The sequence below is a fragment of the Amblyomma maculatum genome, chromosome 1, assembly GCF_055883805.1.
Source record: "Amblyomma maculatum isolate TAMU_Amacu chromosome 1, ASM5588380v1, whole genome shotgun sequence".
Taxonomy (NCBI): Eukaryota; Metazoa; Arthropoda; class Arachnida; order Ixodida; family Ixodidae; genus Amblyomma; species Amblyomma maculatum.
This window is the reverse complement of record NC_139344.1, coordinates 436593205-436615251: the sequence shown is the minus strand read 5'-3', so window position 1 is coordinate 436615251 and position 22047 is coordinate 436593205. Positions and strand designations below refer to the sequence as shown.

Below are 22047 nucleotides of genomic sequence, written 5' to 3'. Positions count from 1 at the left end.
TGCGCATTTTAGTTTTCAGTACTTTCAAATTGCGCGCCAATCCCTTCCTGGGCCCTTTATTTCGGTTCTACTTCCGGTTGCGTAACGTCACCTCCTTGACGTCATATTCACTACGGCACCCCTTTTCTTCTTTCCGCTTTCACTCCTACTTTCCCTCCTTCGCTTATGCGCGGTAGAGGTGTCCACAGAACAAGTGTGGCAGATACTGCTCCTTCCTTTTCCTATGAACTAGTTATTTTAAATAATTACCAAATTAACTTATTGGCCTAATCATTTATTGCGAACGCAATAAACGCCAGAATTCGAGCCTTCAGCGTAGCGTGGTCTGGTAGTTACGCTTTACACCACGTGACTACTGACGTCATACCAGCGCGAGAGCTGGGCTATCAAGTCGGTGGTGGTGGTGAACTCTTTTATTGCGCCCAAAAACAGAGGAGGAGGAGGAAAAACTTTATTCTGCGAAGCATTCAAGTCACGCAGGCCTCCTGGGTCCCACACCAGTCAAAGGACCGGTTGCGCTGGCTTAGAGGAGGTCAGCGGGGATCCCTTGGGGTGCCGCGGCCTGCACCGCGCGCTGGATCATCCAGCGTTGGTCTGCTGGCTCGGAAGTGCGCAGGAGAGGCTCCCACGTCTCTGGGGTGTTTGAGTTGTCCATGTTGTAGTGTGTACAAGTCCACGCCATGTGCATGATAGTGGCCGGAGTTGAGCAGTGCTTACACATGGGGGCTATCTGTTCCGGAAATATCCTGCTGTGTAAGATGGGGTGTTGGAAGCTGCCAGTTTGTAGTTTGTGCCATTGGACGGCCTCGCGTCTTGTTAGATCGTGGTGTGCGGAAGGATATGTGCATCTTTGGAGTTGGTAGGGCTGGAGTATGTCCGTGTAAGTGGTGAGTAGACAAGCGCGTGATATATTAGTGTCAGCGGAAGCAGGACTGATCATACCATCGACTCGGCAGCTGAGATCTCGAGCGAGAGTGTACGCCTGGGCGTTTAGAGCGACTCGTGGGCAGGAGCCCAAAGAAGTAAGCGAGATGTGGAAGAGGGTGCTGTAGAACGTAGAATGGGTAACACCTGGCAAGAGATACGGCCAGCATCGTAGTTGCGGATAGCCTGTTGAGAATCGCTGATGACGACTTTTGTATTAGGCTCGGCTAGCGCTAGCGCAATGGCAACCTCTTCAGCTGCGGTGACTGTTTATGCATTGCGAATGCTGCAGGCTGTGTACCAGCTGCGATGATCTACCGCCACCATCGCTGGCCTCGATGGATGGCAAGAGGCGTCCGTATACGTGACGTCCGGACTTCTGCTGAATCGTTTCTCGAATTGACGAGCCCGGTCACCCCGTCTCACGGCGTGGTGTTCCAGGTGCATCCGTTTGGGAATGAGAGGGATGCGGAGATATAGGCGATATTCGGGTGCAAGTCCAGCGTAACTTGGGGCCGATCTCGGCGGGGAGATCCCAACAACTTGCTGCAGTACCACTCGGCCAGCGTGTGTGAGTGAGAGCCGCTCATACTGGGCGGTGAGGGTTGCTTCGATCAGTTTGCTCACGGTATTGGAGATTCGGAGAGCCATGCGCTTTGGGTAGCTGTGGACATGGGAAGACCTAGGGCTGTTTTTAGGCTTTTCGAAGTGACACCTCTAGCCGTTCGCTTTCGGCACGAGTGAGACGTAAGGTCCAGAGTAGGTGATGCGGGAGCAGATGAAAGCTTGAACGAGGCGCAGGTGGTTGGACTCTCGCATGCCATGATGCTTGTTGGAGATTCGCTTAAGGAGGCATCCGATCTGTACTATCAGCTGGTCGATGCATTGGAGCATGATGTTGTTGCTGCCTTTGGCCTGCAGGTGCTAGCCCAAGATCCTGATGTTATCTGTTCGAGGAATCGGGTTTCCTTGCACCTGGAGGTTGATGTCAGGAAGTATTTTTGGAGGGCGTCGTCCCGGGGAAGGGATCATATACTCGGACTTTGTCGCCGACTAGGTGAGGCCAACTGTACTTAGATAATCTCCGATTCGTTCGATGGCGGTCTGTAAAGTCTCTTCAGTCTGGCCGTCACTTGTCAGACCGCTTCGAGCGTCCCGGTCATGGTGGTCATGTCGCAGAAGGCGTAGCGTGTGCTTCGAGGTTACATCATTTACGCGTTCGCGTGACTCTTGCACGTTGTGCCACAGTAATCAAGTCCGTTTGCCCTGTGGTTTGAGGATGACGTTATACCAAAAGATAACTGCAGTCCGTAAGGAACGCTCAGGCTAGAGCGACCACAATTTATGCGGTCATGCTTGTGTTCAGACGCTCCACCGTTGCTGCCCGTGAGCGTCGCTGACATAACCACGACCATTCTGTCGGCACTTGAGCTCAGGAACGCTGTTGATGTCTTGTGAACGCCAGTGATTTAACCATCATGAAAGGCATTTTTGGCACCATGAAGACAGATGCAGCCATGATGGACCTGAAAAGAGTAACTGGATGAGTTATTCTGGCGCCTGCGAGACACAGTCCGCGACGGTAGACAATGGGTACAAGTTCAAAGCAGCAGAGAACGTCGCGGCCAGGAACATGGCTGCCTGCCAGCTGATCAGGGCCCGTATTCTGAGTTTGCGTCGTTATCGAAAGTACCGCTATCTCCCCGACCTCGAGTCATCTGATTAGTGAAAACACTGGAACATGATGTTGCCACCTCTTCCGGTTCCGTCATGGTAACACCCTATTCAGGCGTTTCGACCAATCACATGGCTGGAGGTCTCGTGAGATAGCGACGTTTCAATAACGACGCGAACTCGGAATACGGGCCCAGGCATTGACTTGTGCAAACCGTCGCGCCAGAAGTGCTACCACCGCCTGTAAAACCGCCGAGCGATCCACTTGGCCTCGACAAGCCCATTAGTGACTCAGGTTCGGGATTGTCTGCCGATGAAACTGCCATACTTGATCCGGGAAAATAAAACGCAAGTTTCCAGAACTAGTTGTTGCAGAGTGCAATCAGGCTGAAGTTGACGCTAGAATGTTAGCGAAGGAGCTGGCTGAAGTGACATGCCAGGGCATTGTGTTCCTAGTACAAGAAACTTTGCATAAAACCATAGATGTCATGTGCAGCAAACGTACACTTCTGCTTATAACTAACTGGAATTGTGGTGAATCAATTTCTTGAGCATGTGTCAGTGCTGTAACTATTGACAATAATATTATCCGCATCACTGGACTGAAGCGTGACCTTGTTGGAGCTGCAGCTGAGGCAGAGAAAGAACACTTTCCCAGGAAGTTGAACATTGATAATGAAGTGAGCAACTGCCTTCAAATCTGCTATGAGACATCTTCGCGCTACTTTGAAGCGAACCAAGCTGTCCATTGCAATCAATGCACCTGGGCTGCATGCCGAAATTTAGCAAGAGAGGGATTCTGTGTACCCTTCTCCTAATGACGCGACTCTACTTACTGCATCTCTGTGTAGTAGCCAGAGAGCACTTGGGCTAGGCGGGGAAGAAATTAGATGGGCTGTTGAGGGTCGCGGTGATCCTTATGTAAAACAGATGAGCATTTCAGCCAACACATATGACACACAAAGAGCAGAGAGGATGCACTCACTTCAGAACCAAGGTTCTGACTATTTCCGAGATAAGTATGCAGTCTGTTGACCACGCGACAAATGAGAAATGCTTCAAAATGATGCTGCCTGTTAAGCAGGCAATAAAAGGGACAGACACCAAAGCACTGAACCGTGTTCCATGGCCAAATACTAGGAGAACGGCCCAGTGCATATATACTACGGCACATCACCAAGTGAAACAAAGCAGTGCAAGAAATGTGGTAGCTCGGGAGAGAATTCAAGCTTTGACAACACTGAAGGAGCTTCTTCAGCCATCTCTACACTGAAATATGCGCACACTTCGATAGCACGATAGCAATGAGTGCTTTCATGTACAGCCCAGTGTAAAGACACAGGATTACACTATATCAGCTTTTTCAGTTCTAGATAATAAGACTACTGGGAGCTCACATTTTGCAAGCGACTTTGATCAGTACAGCCTAGCACCTTCTTCAGCCAACCAGGCAGTGCTTTTTGCTTCACAGCCGACGCCATGAAAAACTTGCCAGAACAGATTCGCCTCATGACGTTCTCAACTGAAGATATTGCTGGGAACAGCATGTTTTCAAAGTTCTTAAGCCACTCTGATCAATACAGTCAGGTTCGTCCTTCTTCATCGTATGGCGTACACCCCCAACGCAAGGTCTGCACTAGAGATTTTCTCATCCAATGTGGCCCGTCGTTGCTCGCTACACAGGCACCGTCGGTTTCCTGCAGATGGACCCGGAATTCGCTAGTGTGATGGTGAATGAACATCGCATCTGAGAGCAAGGCAAAGAGCAAATCAGAAGCCATTTTCATTTTTTAAAAAGTGGCCAAATTCAAAAGCAATAAATGTGTTTTGTTGCTTTGATTTGAAGGCTTCCTTGTTTCGCTGTTATTAACGCATCTTAAAATGCCGCCAACTGGTGCTCTTGCGGTTGATTGCCATTAAAGAAACCTCACATCTTTTGCTTTTAAGGTGAATGGTTAAAGGCTGGCAACCTGCGGCTCAGAAGTGCGGGCGCGTGTCGCGTCAGCTGCGCAAGTTTTATCTCATTGGGCCGGACATTTTCCAGCAGAATTCGGTTTCAGTGGTACCAATGTTCGTCGCAACACGTCAGGATACTGTGGATACCAAATTTGTAACTGAGTGCAATAGTTTAGTTCTGATTATGGCTCTTGTGCGGACCATCTGCGATAGGCTAGCATCCATTAGGCCAAGCGCGGCTGCGGCCGAGGAGACCAGCCAGGAGGCCCCTTCACCAACGGTCTACCGCCGCTTTTGTGGACCCAACATGTGGATTCACGTGGCCGTTAAAGGTACGGACCTCAATCCAGAAGACTATGACAGCACCTGGGTAAACATGCTCGCACGGGATTTGAACCACGTTTCTCTTGCGAAACGCTGGCGAACACTTCTCAAAGATTGCAAGAACAAGATGGTGCAACACGGCGTTCCAGGCGGGGAAGCCGAAGACATAATGGCAGATTGGGCCGCTATGGCTCTAAAACGCGGATAGGAGGAAAATGGCTGAACGTCTATCACTATGAATCTTTCGAGGTTTTAGGAAAAAGGCATTAAAATGATTATTACGCCTTATTAAACACACGTCAGGCCTGCTGCTCAGATAGGCACTTGCCAAGGTTGACGGAATCAACTGGTCAGAGCAGGACTCATGGTGTATGGAAGGAAGGCAAGGTACGGTGCTCTTTCATTCTTTGGTCTTTAGTCAAGGCGTGACGGTAGATGTAATCTGTTGCTTTAAACTCGATGACAAGGAGCATGAAGTGGTGGCAAATCTGATCGCACCTGAGGATTGCGACCGAGGAGTCGTCCACAGGATCTGTGATGCATTCAAGGAAGAAAAGTTGTTCAAAGCACTGAGAAAGGATCGGCAGAATCCAATGGTCACTGCGGTGCGGCGGATGGTGAAGACTTCCACTAATATTGTCACCTCTCCGGAACCTGAAGTCCCAGGATGTATCAGCTTGAAGGCATGCTTATGCTCTGCCGGTTGTTCAAAAAGAGATATGAAGTTTGCTTCAGATGTGGGGAACTTGGTCATCGCTCGATGTATGCAATAGTGAAAAATCCAAGTGCCGTGGTTTTTGGGTGGCATCGCCGCCCGAAGATCAATAATTTACTCCCAAATGTCGCCTATGTGGAAAGAGCCATCTAAAGAAAGACAAACACTGCAAAGAACTCTTTCGTACGCTATACAATATCAAGAGAAAATGGAAAGAAAACTAGCCCGCGAGGAGGTAGCCAAAAAGAAAAAGGAGGAGACCAAGAAGCAGCAGCAGGTCCACCTTAGTCGTCGCGATGGGCGTAGTGAGCCGCACAACCGGTCCAAGAGGCATACAAGAACCCGTTCATTTCATTTCTACGACTGCAGCCGCCGTTCAACACGACGATGGAGGGCTCTCGAACAGAAGCAGCAGCTGCTGCAGCCACAGTAATAGCAGCAGAAGCCGCCTCAGGCACAGTAAAAAATGGTGAGTAGTAACTCTGAGAACGCAGATGAAATTCACTCTAAAATAAAATCAGTTGTTACAAGCGCATGTTAAGGCGCTGCAGGAACAGATCAGGGTGATAGGCAAGACTTTGCAGCAAATGGAGACCAAAATGCCGGTGGCGGAGGTGCTGCTGAAGGATCAGGAAAAAGTCCATAGGAACAATCCTCCTGCAGCAAAAAAAAAAAAAAAAAACTCCCAAGCCGGATCTCTAAACCCGCCTCCAAGGATTGAAAAGACGATTCAATAAGAAGGAAGTTGACAACAAAACGCTCCGACAACGACATGCATTAAAAAAAAAGCAATGACGCATGTTGTTCAGGACCAGCTCAACAGTTTTTGGAGGACAAAAATATCTATCCGATTAGCATGGTTGCATTTAGACAGCATTTGCTTGCATGCGATGCCATGTTGCAGCTAAAAGAACATTTATTACAATCCAACAAAAACAGCAGGTTGATCGTTGATCTGCACGTGTCAAAAGCTTTTGATAACGTGAAGCACTCGGCCATTCGGCAGAATCGTAGTGCGTTACGCGTAGGAGTTCGTACATGCAACTACATACGCGATTTCCTCTGCGCTAGAGCGGCAACTAACAGTTTTGAGGGATATACAGTGGAAGGTATTCCAGTCCGAAGCTACGCCACAGGGTTCACTGCTGTCCCCGACTCTGTTTAAAATCGCCATTCTTGGCCTCCCCGCAAAAGAGGAGAAAATTCCAAGGCCTAAATTATACGCAGGTGATCTGACTGTGTGCATGTGCAGGGGCAGTGACGGTCAAATTGAATAGACACTGCAACGAGAAAATGATATCATAGAAAGACACTTCGAACCGATGTGGCGCAGATGTTCATCCGAAAAATCGTGAGCGCTCGTTCTCACGTCAGTGCGATCGCCCCATCGTCAGCATATACAGCAGGTTAACCCGGAAATAACACTAAAGTGACATTACACCAATGGTGCAGGGGGGCACCGGTGCAGAGGGGGCGTAGAGGTAGAATATCCGCCTTCCAGGCAAGAGGACCGTGGCTCAAATCCTGTGTCGCGCAATTCTCCAAAAGATAAAAAAGTAAAAACAAATTCCGCGTGTCAATGGAATTGCATAAACAGGCTTGGGGTGCCACCTAATACCGGTGATACCTCCGGCCTTGCACTTCCTCACCAGAACAGGAGCTCGCCACCCTGGTGCAGTAAGTTGCCACAACCTCCCAAGATTAGAGCTATAAAACACCAGCCCTAGCAACCAGCGGCTGCGCAGCATCTGACCACGGCGGTGGTCAGACCTGTGACGCGGCGGGGGGTGCTAACAATATCTGGCTCCGCTAGAGCGGCCGCCATTGGAAACTGACCCTGACAACGTTTAACGCTATAACCCTAGCTAGTGAGGCTAGTTTAGCAGTGCTTTTAGAGGAACTAGAGGATATGAAATGGGATGCCATAGGGCTTAGCAAGGTTAGGATGACGAATGAGGCATGTACTTTACTGAAGGAAGGTTATGTACCGTGTTATCAAAATTTACCGGAGAGGCGAGAACAAGGAGTAAGCTTCCTTGTCAACAAGCATATAGCTGGTGATATTGAAGAATTCTATAGCATAATAAGATGATGGTAGGCATCGTAATTAAATCTATTAAGCGCTACAAACTCAAGGTTATAAAGGCCTACGCAACCAGATGTAGTCAAGATGACCAGGCAATTGAAAGCTCCTAGCAAAATGTAGAATTGGCAATGCGGAAATGAAAGAGGCAGTATACTGTACTAATGGGCAACTTCAACGCCATGGCAATAAAAAAGCAGGCAGGAGGACAGGCAGTGGGGGACCATGGCGTTGGGGAAAGTTACTAGTTGAGTTTGCAGAGTGCAATAAGTTAAGAATCATGAACACCTTGTTCATTGAACGGAAGAAGCGGAAGTGGATATGGAAAAGTTCTAACGAGGATACTAAAAATGAAATTGACTTCATGCTGTGTTCAACCCCCGCCATTATGCAAGATGTAGTGGTAATCAGGAAAGTGCGATGCGGTGACCACATGATAGTGAGGTCCCGAATTAGCCTAAATCTGAAGAAGGAACGCAACAGATTAGTAAGAAAGATACCCATCAACAAATTAGCGGTAAGGGGGAGGACAGAAGAGTTCAGGATCTCGCTACAGATTAGATATTCAGCTCTAACCGAGGATGGCGGCATTACCCTAGGAGCAATGAACAATAATTTCCGAGGTATACTACTGAGTGTGCTGTAGAAGTAGGCGGTAGGGTAATTAGAGAGGATACCGGTAAGCTGTGCAAGGAGAGAAAATATTTCATTAAGAAACATCAAAGTATGAAAGCATCAAATCCAACAAACCAGATAGAATTGGCATATATATCCCTGCTAATCAATAAACGCAAATTGACCGATATAAGGAAGGATACGGAGAAAATTGAGCATTCTGTAAAGAACGGGGAAGCCATAAAGCGATGCAGAAGAAATTGGGCATAGGCAAAAATTAGGTGTATGCGCTAACGGACAAGACGAGCAATGTCATTACGAATATGGACAAGACAATCAGAGTTGTCGGTGAGTTCGATAGGGACCTCTACAGTAACGTTAGAAGTGAGGACAATAGTGAGATTGGCGGTAGGGAAAAGCAGTCAGACGTTCCGCCAGTGGCGAAGGACGAAGACAGCATTAGAAACTATGAAAAGGGGTTAAGCAGATCAGGTAACTATGAATTTGTTGAAGGACAGGAGGGCTATCGTGCTAGAAAAACTGGCCATCCTCTATACAGAGTGCCTGATGCCATTGACGGTACCGGAACTATGGAAGAACGCAAACATTATTTTAATTCATAATAAAAGAGACGCTAAGGACTTTAAAAATTACAGACGAATCAGCTTACTGTCTGTTACGTATGAGGTATTTACCAAGATAATCGCTAATAGAATCAGGACAACCTTAGACTGCAATCAAGCAAAGGATTAAGCAGGATTTCGGAAATGATACTCTACTATCGATCATATCCATACCATCAACCAGGTGATAGAAAAATGCTCGGAATATAACCGGCCCTTATACATAGCATTCATTGATTAAGAAAAAGTATTTGACTCAGTAGAAACCTCGGCGGTGATGCAGTCATTGCGAAATCAGTGGCTAGACGAGACGTACGTGAAAGTGCTGGAAGATATATATAGTGGCTGTACAGCAACAATAGTTCAGCATAGAGAAAGTAACAAAATTTACCATAAAGAAAGGTGTTAGGCAAGGAGTCACGATCTCCCCCGTACTATTCACAGCTTGCTTAGAGGAAGTATTCAGAGACTTGGAATGGGAGCAGTTAGGGATAAGGGTAGATGGAGAATACCTCAGTAATCTGCGATTCGCTTATGACATTGCCTTGCTAAGCAACTCGGGGGATGAACTGCAAATAATGATTGGTGACCTAGACAGGAAAAGTAGAAAGGTAGGCTTGAAAATCAATATGCAGAAGACTAAGGTAATGTTCAACAGCCTCGGGAAGGAACAGCTGTTTACATTAGGTAGCGAAGTACTGGAAGTAGTAGGCGATTATGTCTACTTAGGACAGGTAGTAACCGCAGATCCGGACCATGAAAAGGAAGTAACAAGAAGAATAAGATTGGGCTGGAGCGCACTTGGCAAGCACTCGCAGATTATGACTAGCAGATTAGCGGTATCGCTCAAGAGGAAAGTATACAACAGTTGCATCTTACCTGCACTCACCTAGGGGGCTGATACGTGGAGGCTAACCAAGAGGGTTTTTTAAGTTGAGGTCAATGCAGAGGGCCATGGAACGAAAAATGGTTGGGGTAACATTAGGAGATAGGAAGCGTGCAGAGGGGGTGGGAGAAATAACTCAAGTTACATTCTAGTGGAAATCAAGAACAGATGGGCATGGGTAGGACAAGTAATGCGGAGAGAGGATAACCGATGGTCGCTTAGGGCAAGAAAGTAGATTCCAAGGGAACGAAAGCGTAGCAGGGAGCGGCAAAACGTTAGGTGGGTGGATGAGATTAAGAAGTTCGGAGTGGTCAAGTGGATGCAGCTAGCACCGAACCAGGTTAATTGAAGAAATATGGGAGAGGCCTTCACCCTGCAGAGGGTATAGGCAGGCTGATGACGATGATGATGTAAGTTGAGGACAACGAATAGGGAAATTGAGCGAAAATAATGATAGGGGTAACATTAACAGGTAAAAACGTCCAGAGTGGGTGAGAGAAATAACTCAGGTTACTGACGTTCTAGTGGAATTCAATAAGAAGAAATGGGCATGGGTAAGACATGTAGCGCGAAGAGAGGATAACCGATGGTCGCTTGGGTAACAAACTGCATTCCAAGGGCTGGAAAACGTTGCAAGAGGCGGCAGAAAGTTAGGTTGGCGGATGAGGTTAAGAATTTCGTAGGGGTCAAGTGGATGCAGCTAGCACAGGTGCGGGTTAATTGGAGGAATATGGGAGAGGCCTTCGCCCTGTAGAGGGTATAGTCAGGCTGATGATGGTGATAATGTTTATAATGATACTGTTACGATGAAATAGTAAAGGGGCGTTTGTTTACAATGCAGATGATAGCGGAAGACGGTGAGGCCTACTAGCTCTGAAACATTGACCGCTTCTCCAGTCTCTTTTCTTCTGCCACGCAACACCTCGTCTTCGTCAGTAGCGTTACATTCCCTCCCCCCCCCCTACTCAGCCAAAGCCTTCTGGGCGTGTGCAAAAGGCGTGCCAGGCTGATGCGGCTTAAAACGGGCGACGTGGCGCAGTTCAGTTTTCGCAGACCGACGACCCGAAGCGGTCAGGCGGGCTTTTTCATAATTTAAATCACTTATCCGTTTGACTACCACATACGGCCCGTCATAGTGGGCCAATAGATTTTTTGTGTAGGCACCGGTATCAAATTGGACGCCACAGCCAGAAGAAATCACCTATAGAATATGTGACACGCCGGTGAGGGGCATCACATTGTGCTTTGCAGCGTTCCTGTGAAGCACCAGACCATAAATGGGCGATTCTTCGAGCTTCTTCGGCGAGGCAAAGGGTCTGAGCCTGGCAGGGATCTTTACAGCGTGAGAAGGGCAGGATGGTAATCAGGGTGTAGCGTGGTGACCTGGCATACAACAAGAAGAATGGGCTGTACGCAGTCGTCTCTTTCGGGACGGTATTAAACGCGTATATTGTGAAGGGGCTAGCAAGTTGGTAAGTGTTCTATTATGCACTCAGTCAAGCCATTTGTCTGTGTATGGCGTTGAGTGTCTGGAAGTTTCGGCAAAGAAACGCATGAGCTTTTCAACGACATCAGTGGTGAATTGACGGCCTTGATCCGGGATGACAATTTGAGGCCGCCCGTGTGTTAAGAGTACTGATGAGCAGGAAAAATGACACTTGATGCGCCGTAGCAGATGGAATAGCGGTGGTTTCACAATAACGTGTGATGCTGATGATAACCTCTTTATTACTCCCAAAGAAGGGGAATCAGCCGAAAGACGGGTTGCACTGCTTAGAGAAGGTCAGCAGGGATCCTTTGCGGCCTCCAATGAGCTGGCGCTGTTGGGAAAGCTCGGTGGTACTCAGGAGGGACTCCCACGCATACACTGTAGCTGAATTGCCTGCGTTGTGTCGTGTACATTTCCACACCATGTGAATGAATGTGGCCGGTTGTGAGCAGTGTTTGCCCGTAGGTGTAATAAGAGTTTGGGAAATTTTGCTATATAGCCATGGGTTTGGAATGGTTCCTGTTTGTATTTTGCGCCAATGGACGGCCTCGAGCCGGGTAGTTCCCGGTGTGCAGGGTGGTAGAGACACCATTCGAGCTGATAATGCTGTGAGGTAGTCTGCGCAGAAAACAATCAAGCGAATTTTATCCAAGCACTTCGGAAAGGAACCTACGAGGTCAATACCTACTTTATCAAACGAAGTTGTCGGCATCTTCACAGGGTGTAGCAAGCCAGATGTAGTGGTGGTGGGACATTTGTGGCGTTGACATTGCTCGCAACTCGCAACGTATTGTTCGATTTTAGAGCGCATTCTGGGCCAGTAACATCTTTACTGAGTACGGTGAAGTGTTCGAACCGAACGTAGATGCCCAGAAGTCGGATCATGGTGCATGACACGCAATATGTCGCCTATGAGTATCAGAATTATGAGTAGGTATCGCTGACCGACGCTACAATACCAACGGCGGCAAGCATTAGAGTTCTGGGATTACGAATTCAGGCTAGCGGCAGGAACTAGGAAACAACACGGAGGTTAGACGCTAGCACCAGTCAAACTTGTAGACCTTCGAAAAGGATCGCAAGCAAACATGTGGACATGAAAGAAGCTAATCTTATTAGGCTAGTTCGATCTTTTATGATCAGCGGGTAATCTATGTGGCACCGTATGGGGGAAAATGACGAACCTGATGTTCTTATGCGTACAGGGGTCGAAACGGCACTAGGTGTACAACCCAATACAGCGACGGACGAGATTTTGGCACTAGAGTTTTTTAACACCCTCGAAGAGCTCATTCAGGGTGTAACTACTTCTCAATACCAGAGGCTGTTGCACAGTCAAGCTGGTCTCAGTATTTTAGAGAAGCAGCAAGCAAGCTCCAGGCGTACAGACAAGGTTTTTAGAAGGTTTAGGGACAAATCAAAATTACCTCCGCCTCGCTAAAACATGCACCTCGTCTACCATGAGAGCCGAACGATTGATAGAGCAGCAGCGTTGCAAGCCAGTCTTAAGGCAGACAGGCCCATCTTGCATAAAGATACCGCACAATGCACGGCCGGTATAGGGTGCCTTTCGGAAGCAAATAAAGAAAACAGGGGCACGTTAGTTTGCTGCAGCACCCGACACTCGACCTCAACAGAGATGGAAGAGGTGGCTTTTGCACTAGCTCTAACCCGGCAACAGGTCAAAATTGTTGTTAGTGACTTGAAATCAGCAATTAGAATTTTGACCCGGGCCGCATTTTGGCCAAATAAGCAAGAATGTTGGCCAGTGACCCACCACCGGCAAAAGCAGGTCGTGCTCATTTGTACACCGGCGCACCAGAGGATCATGGGGAGCGAGAAAATGCACGTACTGACATAAAGATTAGCTACTTTGCTGGAACCCAGTGTCGTCTCATACGCAAATCCGTACCCCTTGCCCGATGAGAAGCCTCTACAGTTCGATGATGACCTTAATACTGCCACGTGGCTGTGACAATACCGTGATCACAAAATAATACACAGAGGCAGAAGCACTGAAAATAACTCTTTATTGGGCTGACGTGCGCCCTCAAAATAACTGAACTCGGTTGCGGCGATAGCAGGAAACGTGCTCGCTGGTTGTCGTATTACAAATGCCTGTCGCGTACGTCAACGCTCAATTAAAAGGCGGCTAAGAAACATTTCGATAAAGCTGCAAACAGTGACTGACATACCTGGAATACTGTAGAAATACATCGCTAATAGTTGGAATCTTCGAGATTCATCTTGAGGCATCTTGCGCGACAAAGTTGATGATAAAGCGTTGTATCACGACAACGTGCGTCGACACAAAGAATACACCAAAGATCTGTGCTCTGCAATCACAACGATAAGGCCGCGTGTCGGCGGATGTCGAAAAATAACAAATAAAGATTTGAATAGGTTGGTTTGGTTTGTTTGCAGAGTTTAACGCCCAAAGCCACTCAGGCTCACAAATACTCACAGAATAAACACAGAAAGGTAAACTACGTTTCAGTAATTAATCTAATTGGTGCCTTTAGCGCGCGTAATAAGGCTTTAGGCGCCCTACCCATGGATATTTCTGGGCGCGCTCGGCTCGCTGGAATGTGGTCGAGCGGTCGGGGATAAGTTCATACTTCGGCTGTCCGATGCGTCGGATAACTTTTTATCTGACCGACGTACTGTCGCAGAAGCTTGTCATTCACTCTGCGACGGCGTATTTGCGTCTATGACCAAACATGATCTTCTGGTCTGTATTCTGCATCGAGTCGTCGCAGGTTATGTAATCGGGCGTGGGTGATTTGCTTGTCTTTGATCCGCAGCCGGGCGAGTCGTCGGGCTTCCTCAGCACGCTGCAGGTAGGCGGTGAGGTCGAGGTTTTCTTCTGTCACATGCGGCAGCATCACGTTCAGCGCTGTCGTGGGTTCCCTGCCGTACACAAGCTTGAACGGGATCGCTCCGGTGGTCACCTGGACGGCCGAGTTATACACGCAGATCACGTACGGCAGCATGACGTCACAGGTATCACATTCGGAGTCGACGTACATGGCGAGCGTGTTCGCGATAGTTTTATTTAGACGCTATGTAAGGTCGTTTGTCTGTGGGTGGTAGGCCGTCATTCTCAGGTGGCTTGCCTCACTGTGCTTGAAGATAACTTGAGTGAGCTCCGCCGTAAATGCTGCGCCCTCTCCGTAATGAGCACTTCTGGGGCGCCGTGTCGCAGGAGAATGCGCTCCAGAAAAAAAACTCACTTTTACTTTTGAATACCGGATGACACATGATTTAGTTCATAGACATACGTTTAAGGTTTTTGATTGGCGCATCTGCTGGGCTTACTCCCCTCGTGCGTAAACGGCTCTCTTGTATGATTCTGCCCACTCAAAGTTCCTGAAAGGGGGCATTACAATCCTCTGCTTGGAGTTGTTGCTCTGGACGTCGTGCGTGCATGAGATGCAAGTTTGCTCTAATAACTAATTGGAGATATGCTCGTCGAAGAAGCCGGCTTTCCTGAGACAGTCTCAGTGCCAGCGGCAGAAATGCTTCTGAAGAAGATGAACGCTGGTGCAAGGAGAAATAAACTGGCGGGAAAATAGATGCCTTTTGTTGATCAGTGCATTCAAAAATTTTATATTACACCTAAACTTCACACAAGCTGACAAGGTTGAAATCTTCGTGGTTATTCCAAATCCACACACTGTTATTATGTTAAAGGTTACGTGTACAAAGATAATCGTCTTGAAGTGGGCGCCAGGAAGCAAAATAAGGGCATCTGCATTGATTCTTGCACCAGCCTTTATACTTTGCAACAAGTTCTAAGAATGCTAGCATTGGAAGAAAGAAGTGTTGATGACTGTCTGATTAGAAAGGGTAAACAGCATAAGGATGATGTACGCCATAACTACACACCCAAAGCAGGTGTTTAAGCATGGAACTAATTAGCTGCATATTTAGTAATTTAGTGTATTTACTTATTACACTATACTGCAGGCCTATAATTTTACACGCTCATAGGAAGGCACAAAAGTGTGGCTTGGCTGCATTGCTGATATCCTGTGTCCTTCTACACCCAGACGTCCAAAACAAACATAATGATGACACCCCCTACATCTCCCTGAGACGCAACACTCCTTCGCCGTACTGAGCTCGCATCTGTATGGTGCACAGTTGTCTATTCTAGCGGCCCAATAAAATAGATATACCAATAAGCAATACCGAAGAAGCTTACAAGTGCGCATCATGAAAGCCACAGAAGAAATCGCAAGGACAAATAAACAAGATGGTGTCACTGGTGCCTGTCCACTCTTGTCGAATGAGTTTGCGAAGACATGCATATTAACGAAGCCTTTGATGCGTCACCGTAGCAGAAGCGCCTCTTTATGGCTTTATCTCATCCGTCTCCTACAGCCAATAGATGAGACCTGCAACCCGTTCAACCACTCAGTGAAGTGCTGCCAAGAAAAACTATTTTGAGAGTGAGGATTATTTTGTTTAAGCACTGCCGGTCAATCATCAGTGCAACAATCACATTCGTATTAACATTTTTTGCTTATAATATTAACATGACTGGCACTGCTAAATAAATTTAGTGTCGTCATGCTAATGTAAAAAAGAGACCTTTTAGTGAGGTCTAGTTCCATGCCGGTCTGTTAGTTTCTGACAGCGGTGTCACTACCACGCGACAATTATGTTGCATAAATCTAATCTATTAGTAATGGTAAAAAAGGCCTGTCCCTAAAGTGTGCACTAGATAAGTTTTAGAGCGGTAGCTCTACTATGTTGGTCTGTTTCGAATTTCACGTTACTCCGGCCCCTAGTATCTCATGCGTTCCCCAGATGGCGCCATGTACTCGTGCGTCGCATATCGGTTTATTTTACGTTGTGCTGCGAACATCGTCACCTTCATCGTTTTGCACAGGCCCGAGAGCACTACGCTATAACCGCAGCCTATCAAGCCTCGTGTAAAACTGCATTACACTCGCGTGCTGTGCAGTAAACATCGTTGTCTTGAAGTTCCAAGTACAAAACTCTCGCGGGTGCATTAAATATGGTCCGCTTCATGAAGTGCCATCTGCGCTGCTCCTTCATTTGATGTAGACAAATAAGCGAAACTGACCCTAGCCTCGAAAGCTGACAATGAAAACGTCTAAAGGAGTAGGGACACCAAATCTTTGTGCTGGACGTTTGCTTTGTAAACAGTGTGTAGCGATTCTGAAAGCATAAGGCACTGTGTTAGAAGCTCAAAATCGCATTAAATAATTTATTATCGTATTATTAGTAAGCAGGAGTGTCGGTTTCGGTTCGTAGTTGATATGTTTTTACTTGACGTCAAGAAATACAAGACATAACATTAAAAAACTTGCAACCGACTGGACGGTGCTTTTGTGTTGTTTATTGCGTTCACGCTTTGTAGTCAGTGCTACACTTATATACCTTTTATCTTGGTGTTGACTAGACTGATAGGATCTCACATAAATAAATAAATGTCAGGTTAGCCAAAAACTTGTGGCATCAAGGAGCAGGTGCGTCGTCTGCTCTGTTTGGAGTGTGTCTCTGTCAAATGCTCTCATGGCGCACTCACACTGCGGAAAGAGTTGATCAACCGTATCTAATTCCCTATAGTCAACTGCATCCGTAAACATATTTGCGTGGTTTTGGCAAGGCTGCCACGCCACGTCAACACGAAATATTTGGAAACATGCTGTTGTTGCCTGCGAACAGCAGTTGCCAACTCGCTCTCCGACAGCAATTGTTGCTCGTAGCAGAGCCGATGTCGCCCGCTCGCTGCACTAGAACATTTTCGAAATTCCTATACTATGCCAGCGGCTGGGAAAAATTAAAAAGCTGGAGAGGCTTTGACTATGAGGCAGCGCGCGAGTATATAGTTTGGAGGCACCTGTTTCGTGCGTTGCGTTTTGAGCGCCGCTTCATATTGCTACGAAGATGACGAAGCGGGCAGTGGCGCGGGGCGGAGCCCTCGCGCCAGGCCCGCTGGCCATTAAAGCATACTTCATCGTCATGTCATCACGTCGTTCTGTTTCTGTTGTGTCGCCGTGTTCCATCGCTTGTCATGCCTCCACGTAACATTTGGTTGGAGGTGCGGTTCATCCCCATCCTCGCTGTGCCCCGTCGAAGCCAACCGTACGCCGGGTTCATCAGCCGATAGCCCGTGGAGATCGCCGCCCAGCTTTACCTCAGCCCTTTGTGACAGACTCGACCAGCCGCTCTCCCCAGTCCCGTCCCCAGCCCTGACCACAACACATGACGACCTGGAAGAGCCCAAAACCGACCCGACCGACCCCACGACGAAGCGACCTCATGACCACTAGAACGAAGACAGCACCCGCGCCCAAGCCGTTCGGCGTGTCCATGAGCCTTGGCCTTCAGCAAACGATGAAGGTTGGACCTGATGCTCCGCGGCAAGCATTCATCGCATCTTCCCATTCATTGTGGTGCCCAGCGTTTTATGTCCTAATCGTGTGTCTGTGTTCATCGTCGCTTCAGGCATTGGACTTCTAGCAATCGATCGGGACGATCGCTCGGTGGCCCCGGGTAATGCTACGAAGATGACGAAGCGAGCAGTGGCGCGGGGCGGAGCGCTCGCGCCAGGCCAGCTGGCCATTAAAGCATATTTCATCGTCATGTCATCACGTCGTTCTGTTTCTGTTGTGTCGCCGTCTTCCATCGCTTGTCATGTCACCGCGTAACAATATGTACGAATCTAGTGATCGTTTAGAGAAAGTTTACAAATTTTAGCGAATGAAAACTGTCGAGTGTAGTTTTGGCAACAGTGAACTGATATTGACAATGTTTTACATCGCGGGACGTGCCTAAAATCACCACGAAAGGGCCGGTGTGTCCTTGGCGGGCAGAGCAATGCAGCACACGGCACAGCAGTCGTTGGCGCTACTTGCGGAGAGAAAATTAGGCCGATTGAGGATAGTCGCCATACAGACGTTTTTTCGAGCGTATTTTATTTTGAGACAGGCTTCTTGTAGTAAAGCGATGACGGAGTACGAACCTTTATTACAGCGTTGAGTCGCTGACCCGTTCCGAGTATCGTCCGGCGAAACCGACTAGGATAAGAGACGAGCAGGGCAGGCAAAGAGCAGCGCAATTTGTCACCCGGTACGCCCGCGGGAGATGCCGTTGTCGAAGGCTCCGCACTAGTGCAGGCATGCTACTGTTGCACGAGTATCCCAGACAGACCAGCCTGTACCAGTATTGTCAGTGAGCTGGCAAAGATGAGCCCCACGTGGGCTCAGCGCTGGCATCCTATCGCTGGTATTGGTTGTGCCATTCAATAACACGTCTATCACTGACCGTGAGAATAACTTCGGTAAGCAATACTGGCCACACCTGTTTATAATGATAACAACATTGGCCTGTCATATTGGATGCTCTCACAATATAGGTGGTGCCATTGTATTAGGCTGGCTATGATGGGCCTGGATATCTGATGTATCACCGGTGTTGGCATTGCCATTTTGTAAGGATGTAAGCATTATCCGTCAGTCCACTGAAGTCGGCCAATACATGCCATATCTTTGACAATACTGTCATATCTGTTACAATGGCCCGCCATTGTCAGATATACATTGGCATATCTTACTTATCACCGGTATTTGCGTTGTAATTTCATAAAGATGGCTATATCGAACAGTGTTAGTCTTTGCTTCACTGACGTTGGCCAATATATGGCATATGCTGGACAATACTTGTCAATTCTGCTACTATGTCCCGCTAGAGTCAGATGCATTGGCATGCACTTTAGTCAACATTATGTCATCTATTTCGGCTACTGGTCAATATTATATGCAAATTAGCATGTGGCTGGAAATATTCTCTGGGCAACCAAATTATATGCTTTTGTGGTTGGCGGCTCATATAGTTATTTGTATTCGTTAACTGCGCTGTTATAATCAATACTTTCAAGTTATTTTTGCAATTTTACATCCTTGGGAAATCTTTTGTCTGAATAATTATAGTTCCGCGTTTGCTGGTCGTCGTCGTGTATGTTTTAATCCCACCTAGCAATTGATGTTGCTTGGGATGACACCTTCGTTTACACTAGATCTCCATTGACTTAAGCTAGCACTGTAATCTATCCACATGAATACTGTGACGAATCAGGATGAAACCGACGATCGATCGATGGCTTCAAATTCAAGTTAGTCTTCGGTCGCCGGTCTGCCATATCGGCGGCGGCGCTAACTAGCTCCGCGCCGACCAGGAGATTAGAAATAATCAAAGCGACCTGTTATACAGCATGCATAGGTAATGATTGCTATTTTTATTATTCTATTGGGTGATGGTCTAGGCTCTTCCGCGGCTGCTTCCATGGCAATTCGTGCTGCTCTTGGTGAAGAGGATTCCAAAACTTTTAGCGAATTTGTTTGCCACCGAGTGTAAGTTTTAATAACAGTAACTTCAAACAGACGATTACCGCAGGATGCGCATGCAGTGCGATGCAATTAATGAGCGATAAGCGTTGGTTTATTAATATACGTACGTGACCCAGATCTACTATGGCGAGCGCGCTTCCATCGACATGCACTTTAAAAATAAACTAGCCGCTGGAGCGATACGACTACGAAGCGCCGTAGCACATACTTTCGCTTAAACGATTTAACATTGGTGATCTAAATTAAAGCTGGGATATTTAGCAGTAAACGTCGGTCCGAACATGGACGTTCTCAAATACGGCAAATTGTATCGACGCTTCCTGCTTCGTTGTCGCTCTAAGAAGTATTAGAAAACAAAAAAAAAGTAAAAATGGAGAGAATACACTTCACGTACAATCACGGTATGAATAATGATAAGGTTATTCTGAAAAAAGAAATGAACTGGGTTGCAGTTTCACTCCTCTTCATCGCACTCGTTCGCACATTTTTTTCTCAAGCGTCCGCTCTTGTTGACGACGCACCGCGCAGTTGTGTTCGAGTACAGTGATCGCTCTCACACGCGCCGAACCATGGACGCTCTATTCGCTGCTTGCTAGGCCCATTGAAAACAATAGAAACAAATGAAGGTAAAGATGAGTTACATGGTGTCAGCAATAGCGGCGCCGACTTGTCCAAGTGGATGCGCTCTGCAGGCGGGCCTGTCGGGTTACATGCTGCTCAATGCAGTGGACACGGCAAGCCCGTCATGACAATGTCAACTGATGTGCCACTATTTGTGCAGATACTTACCGGATTCTTTTCCATCACCTTGGGCCAAGCAGTAAGCGCAGACAGCGGTTTCAATCGTCACCCAGCTTCTGCCGATGCCTATCGACTGCCGTGTGCGGGGGGCGTACATTTTTCACATTGCGAGCTGCTGTCGTGGCACGTGGATACTGCCTTCTGCGCACCCTCTTCGAGCACAGCAACGTCATCCACACTTCCAGCCCGGAATTTGCCTATAAAAGGGACGCCTGCGCCTTCCATCAGCAGTGGACACGGCAACCCCGTCGTGACAATGTCAACTGATGTGCCACTATTTGTGCAGGTTGGTGGACGAAAATATTGCTGCCGTAGTAACGGCCTTTTTTTGATCGTGTTGCCGTGTCCACGCACATTGCTGGTTTGCTTTAGTGATTGTATCTCAATTGTAGGCCTGTTGCTGATGTTATCCGGTGATGTTGAGGAAAATCCTGGCCCGGATACAATGGAAATTATTCAACAAGTAATTGCTTCTCAAACTGAAATCCTCAGCAAATTAAGCGAAATACAGGAAAACCAAACATCGTCTGAAGCAAGAATTCTGGACATGCAATCCAGGTTGTCTGCTATAGAACAAAAGCTACAAACCTTTGACGAGTCTCGAGATAGGCTTTCGAAACTAGAAACTTTTGCTGAAAGATGTGAAATAGAAATGACTATAGTTTCGAGAAAACTTGATGAGTTGGTAAACCGCTCACGGCGCAATAATTTGATTGTACGCGGAGTCAAGGATGAGGAATCAGAGAGTGAAGAGGACCTACTACAGAAAGTAAACAATGACATCTTTGATAAAATTCTGAAACAAAGGGTGGACACTATTGAAAGGATTCACCGACTTGGAAAGAGGGAACCAGGTAGAGACCGTCCGATTATTATTAAACTTACTGACTTTAGGGATAAGATGAAAATAATGAGTAGCTGTTTCAACCTAAAAGGCACTCAATTTAGTGTAAATGAAGATTTTTCTAAAAGGCTTGTGGAAATACGAAAAAACCTTTGGAACTCCTGTGCCGATGAACGAAAGAACGGCGTGAAATATAAGTTAATTTTTGATAAGTTAAAAGTCAAGAATACCTTATACGCATGGAACGAGGAGACCAAGCAGCGGTTCAAATGCCAGGTTGCCACTAGCACTAGCAATGAGTGACTAAACAATCATAAGACGGTCTGCTTTAAAATTATAAATGTGAACTCTAGGAGCATACTTAACAAGGTTGACGCCATAGAAAGTATAAGCCTTGAACATGAACCCGATATTATGGTAATCACAGAGACATGGCTACATAAAGATATTAGAGACTCCGAAGTTGCCCCCCCCCCCAAACTACTCCATAGTACGAAAAGACCGTGAAAGGAGGGGTGGCGGTGTTGCAATACTGGTTAAGAGTAATATAGTATTCTCAGTTATAGAAGGGTTTGATGATTTAGAAACTGCATGGATTAAAACCAGACTGAATGGTCGTACTGTCTTAGTGGGTGCTTTCTACAGAGCTCCCAATTCAACCATAGACATGCTTGATAACCTAAAAAGGTTACTGGACCTAAATGTACACTTTGGTGACAATATTATTCT

The 22047-nt window shown here is 47.2% G+C and overlaps 1 protein-coding gene and 1 pseudogene across 1 annotated transcript; one reads left to right on the top strand and one right to left on the bottom strand.

Moving 5' to 3' along the window:
* Nucleotides 1–523: 523 nt before the first annotated feature.
* LOC146209474 (uncharacterized) overlaps nt 524–22047 on the bottom strand; it is a 159323-nt pseudogene continuing 137799 nt past the window's right edge.
* On the top strand, nt 4739–21660 carry LOC146209476 (uncharacterized). The gene is made up of 2 exons (XM_084597521.1): nt 4739–4924; nt 20761–21660. The coding sequence occupies exons 1-2, from the start codon at nt 4739–4741 to the stop codon at nt 21619–21621; spliced, it is 1047 nt and encodes a 348-aa protein (XP_084453647.1). The 3' UTR covers nt 21622–21660.

Bases quoted from the DNA above. Each gene is read 5' to 3' on its own strand.
- LOC146209476 (XM_084597521.1), top strand. From the start codon at position 4,739: ATGGCTCTTGTGCGGACCATCTGCGATAGGCTAGCATCCATTAGGCCA. The intron at 4,925-20,760 runs GTAAACATGCTC...CTATTTGTGCAG, and splicing joins AAGACTATGACAGCACCTGG to GTTGGTGGACGAAAATATTG.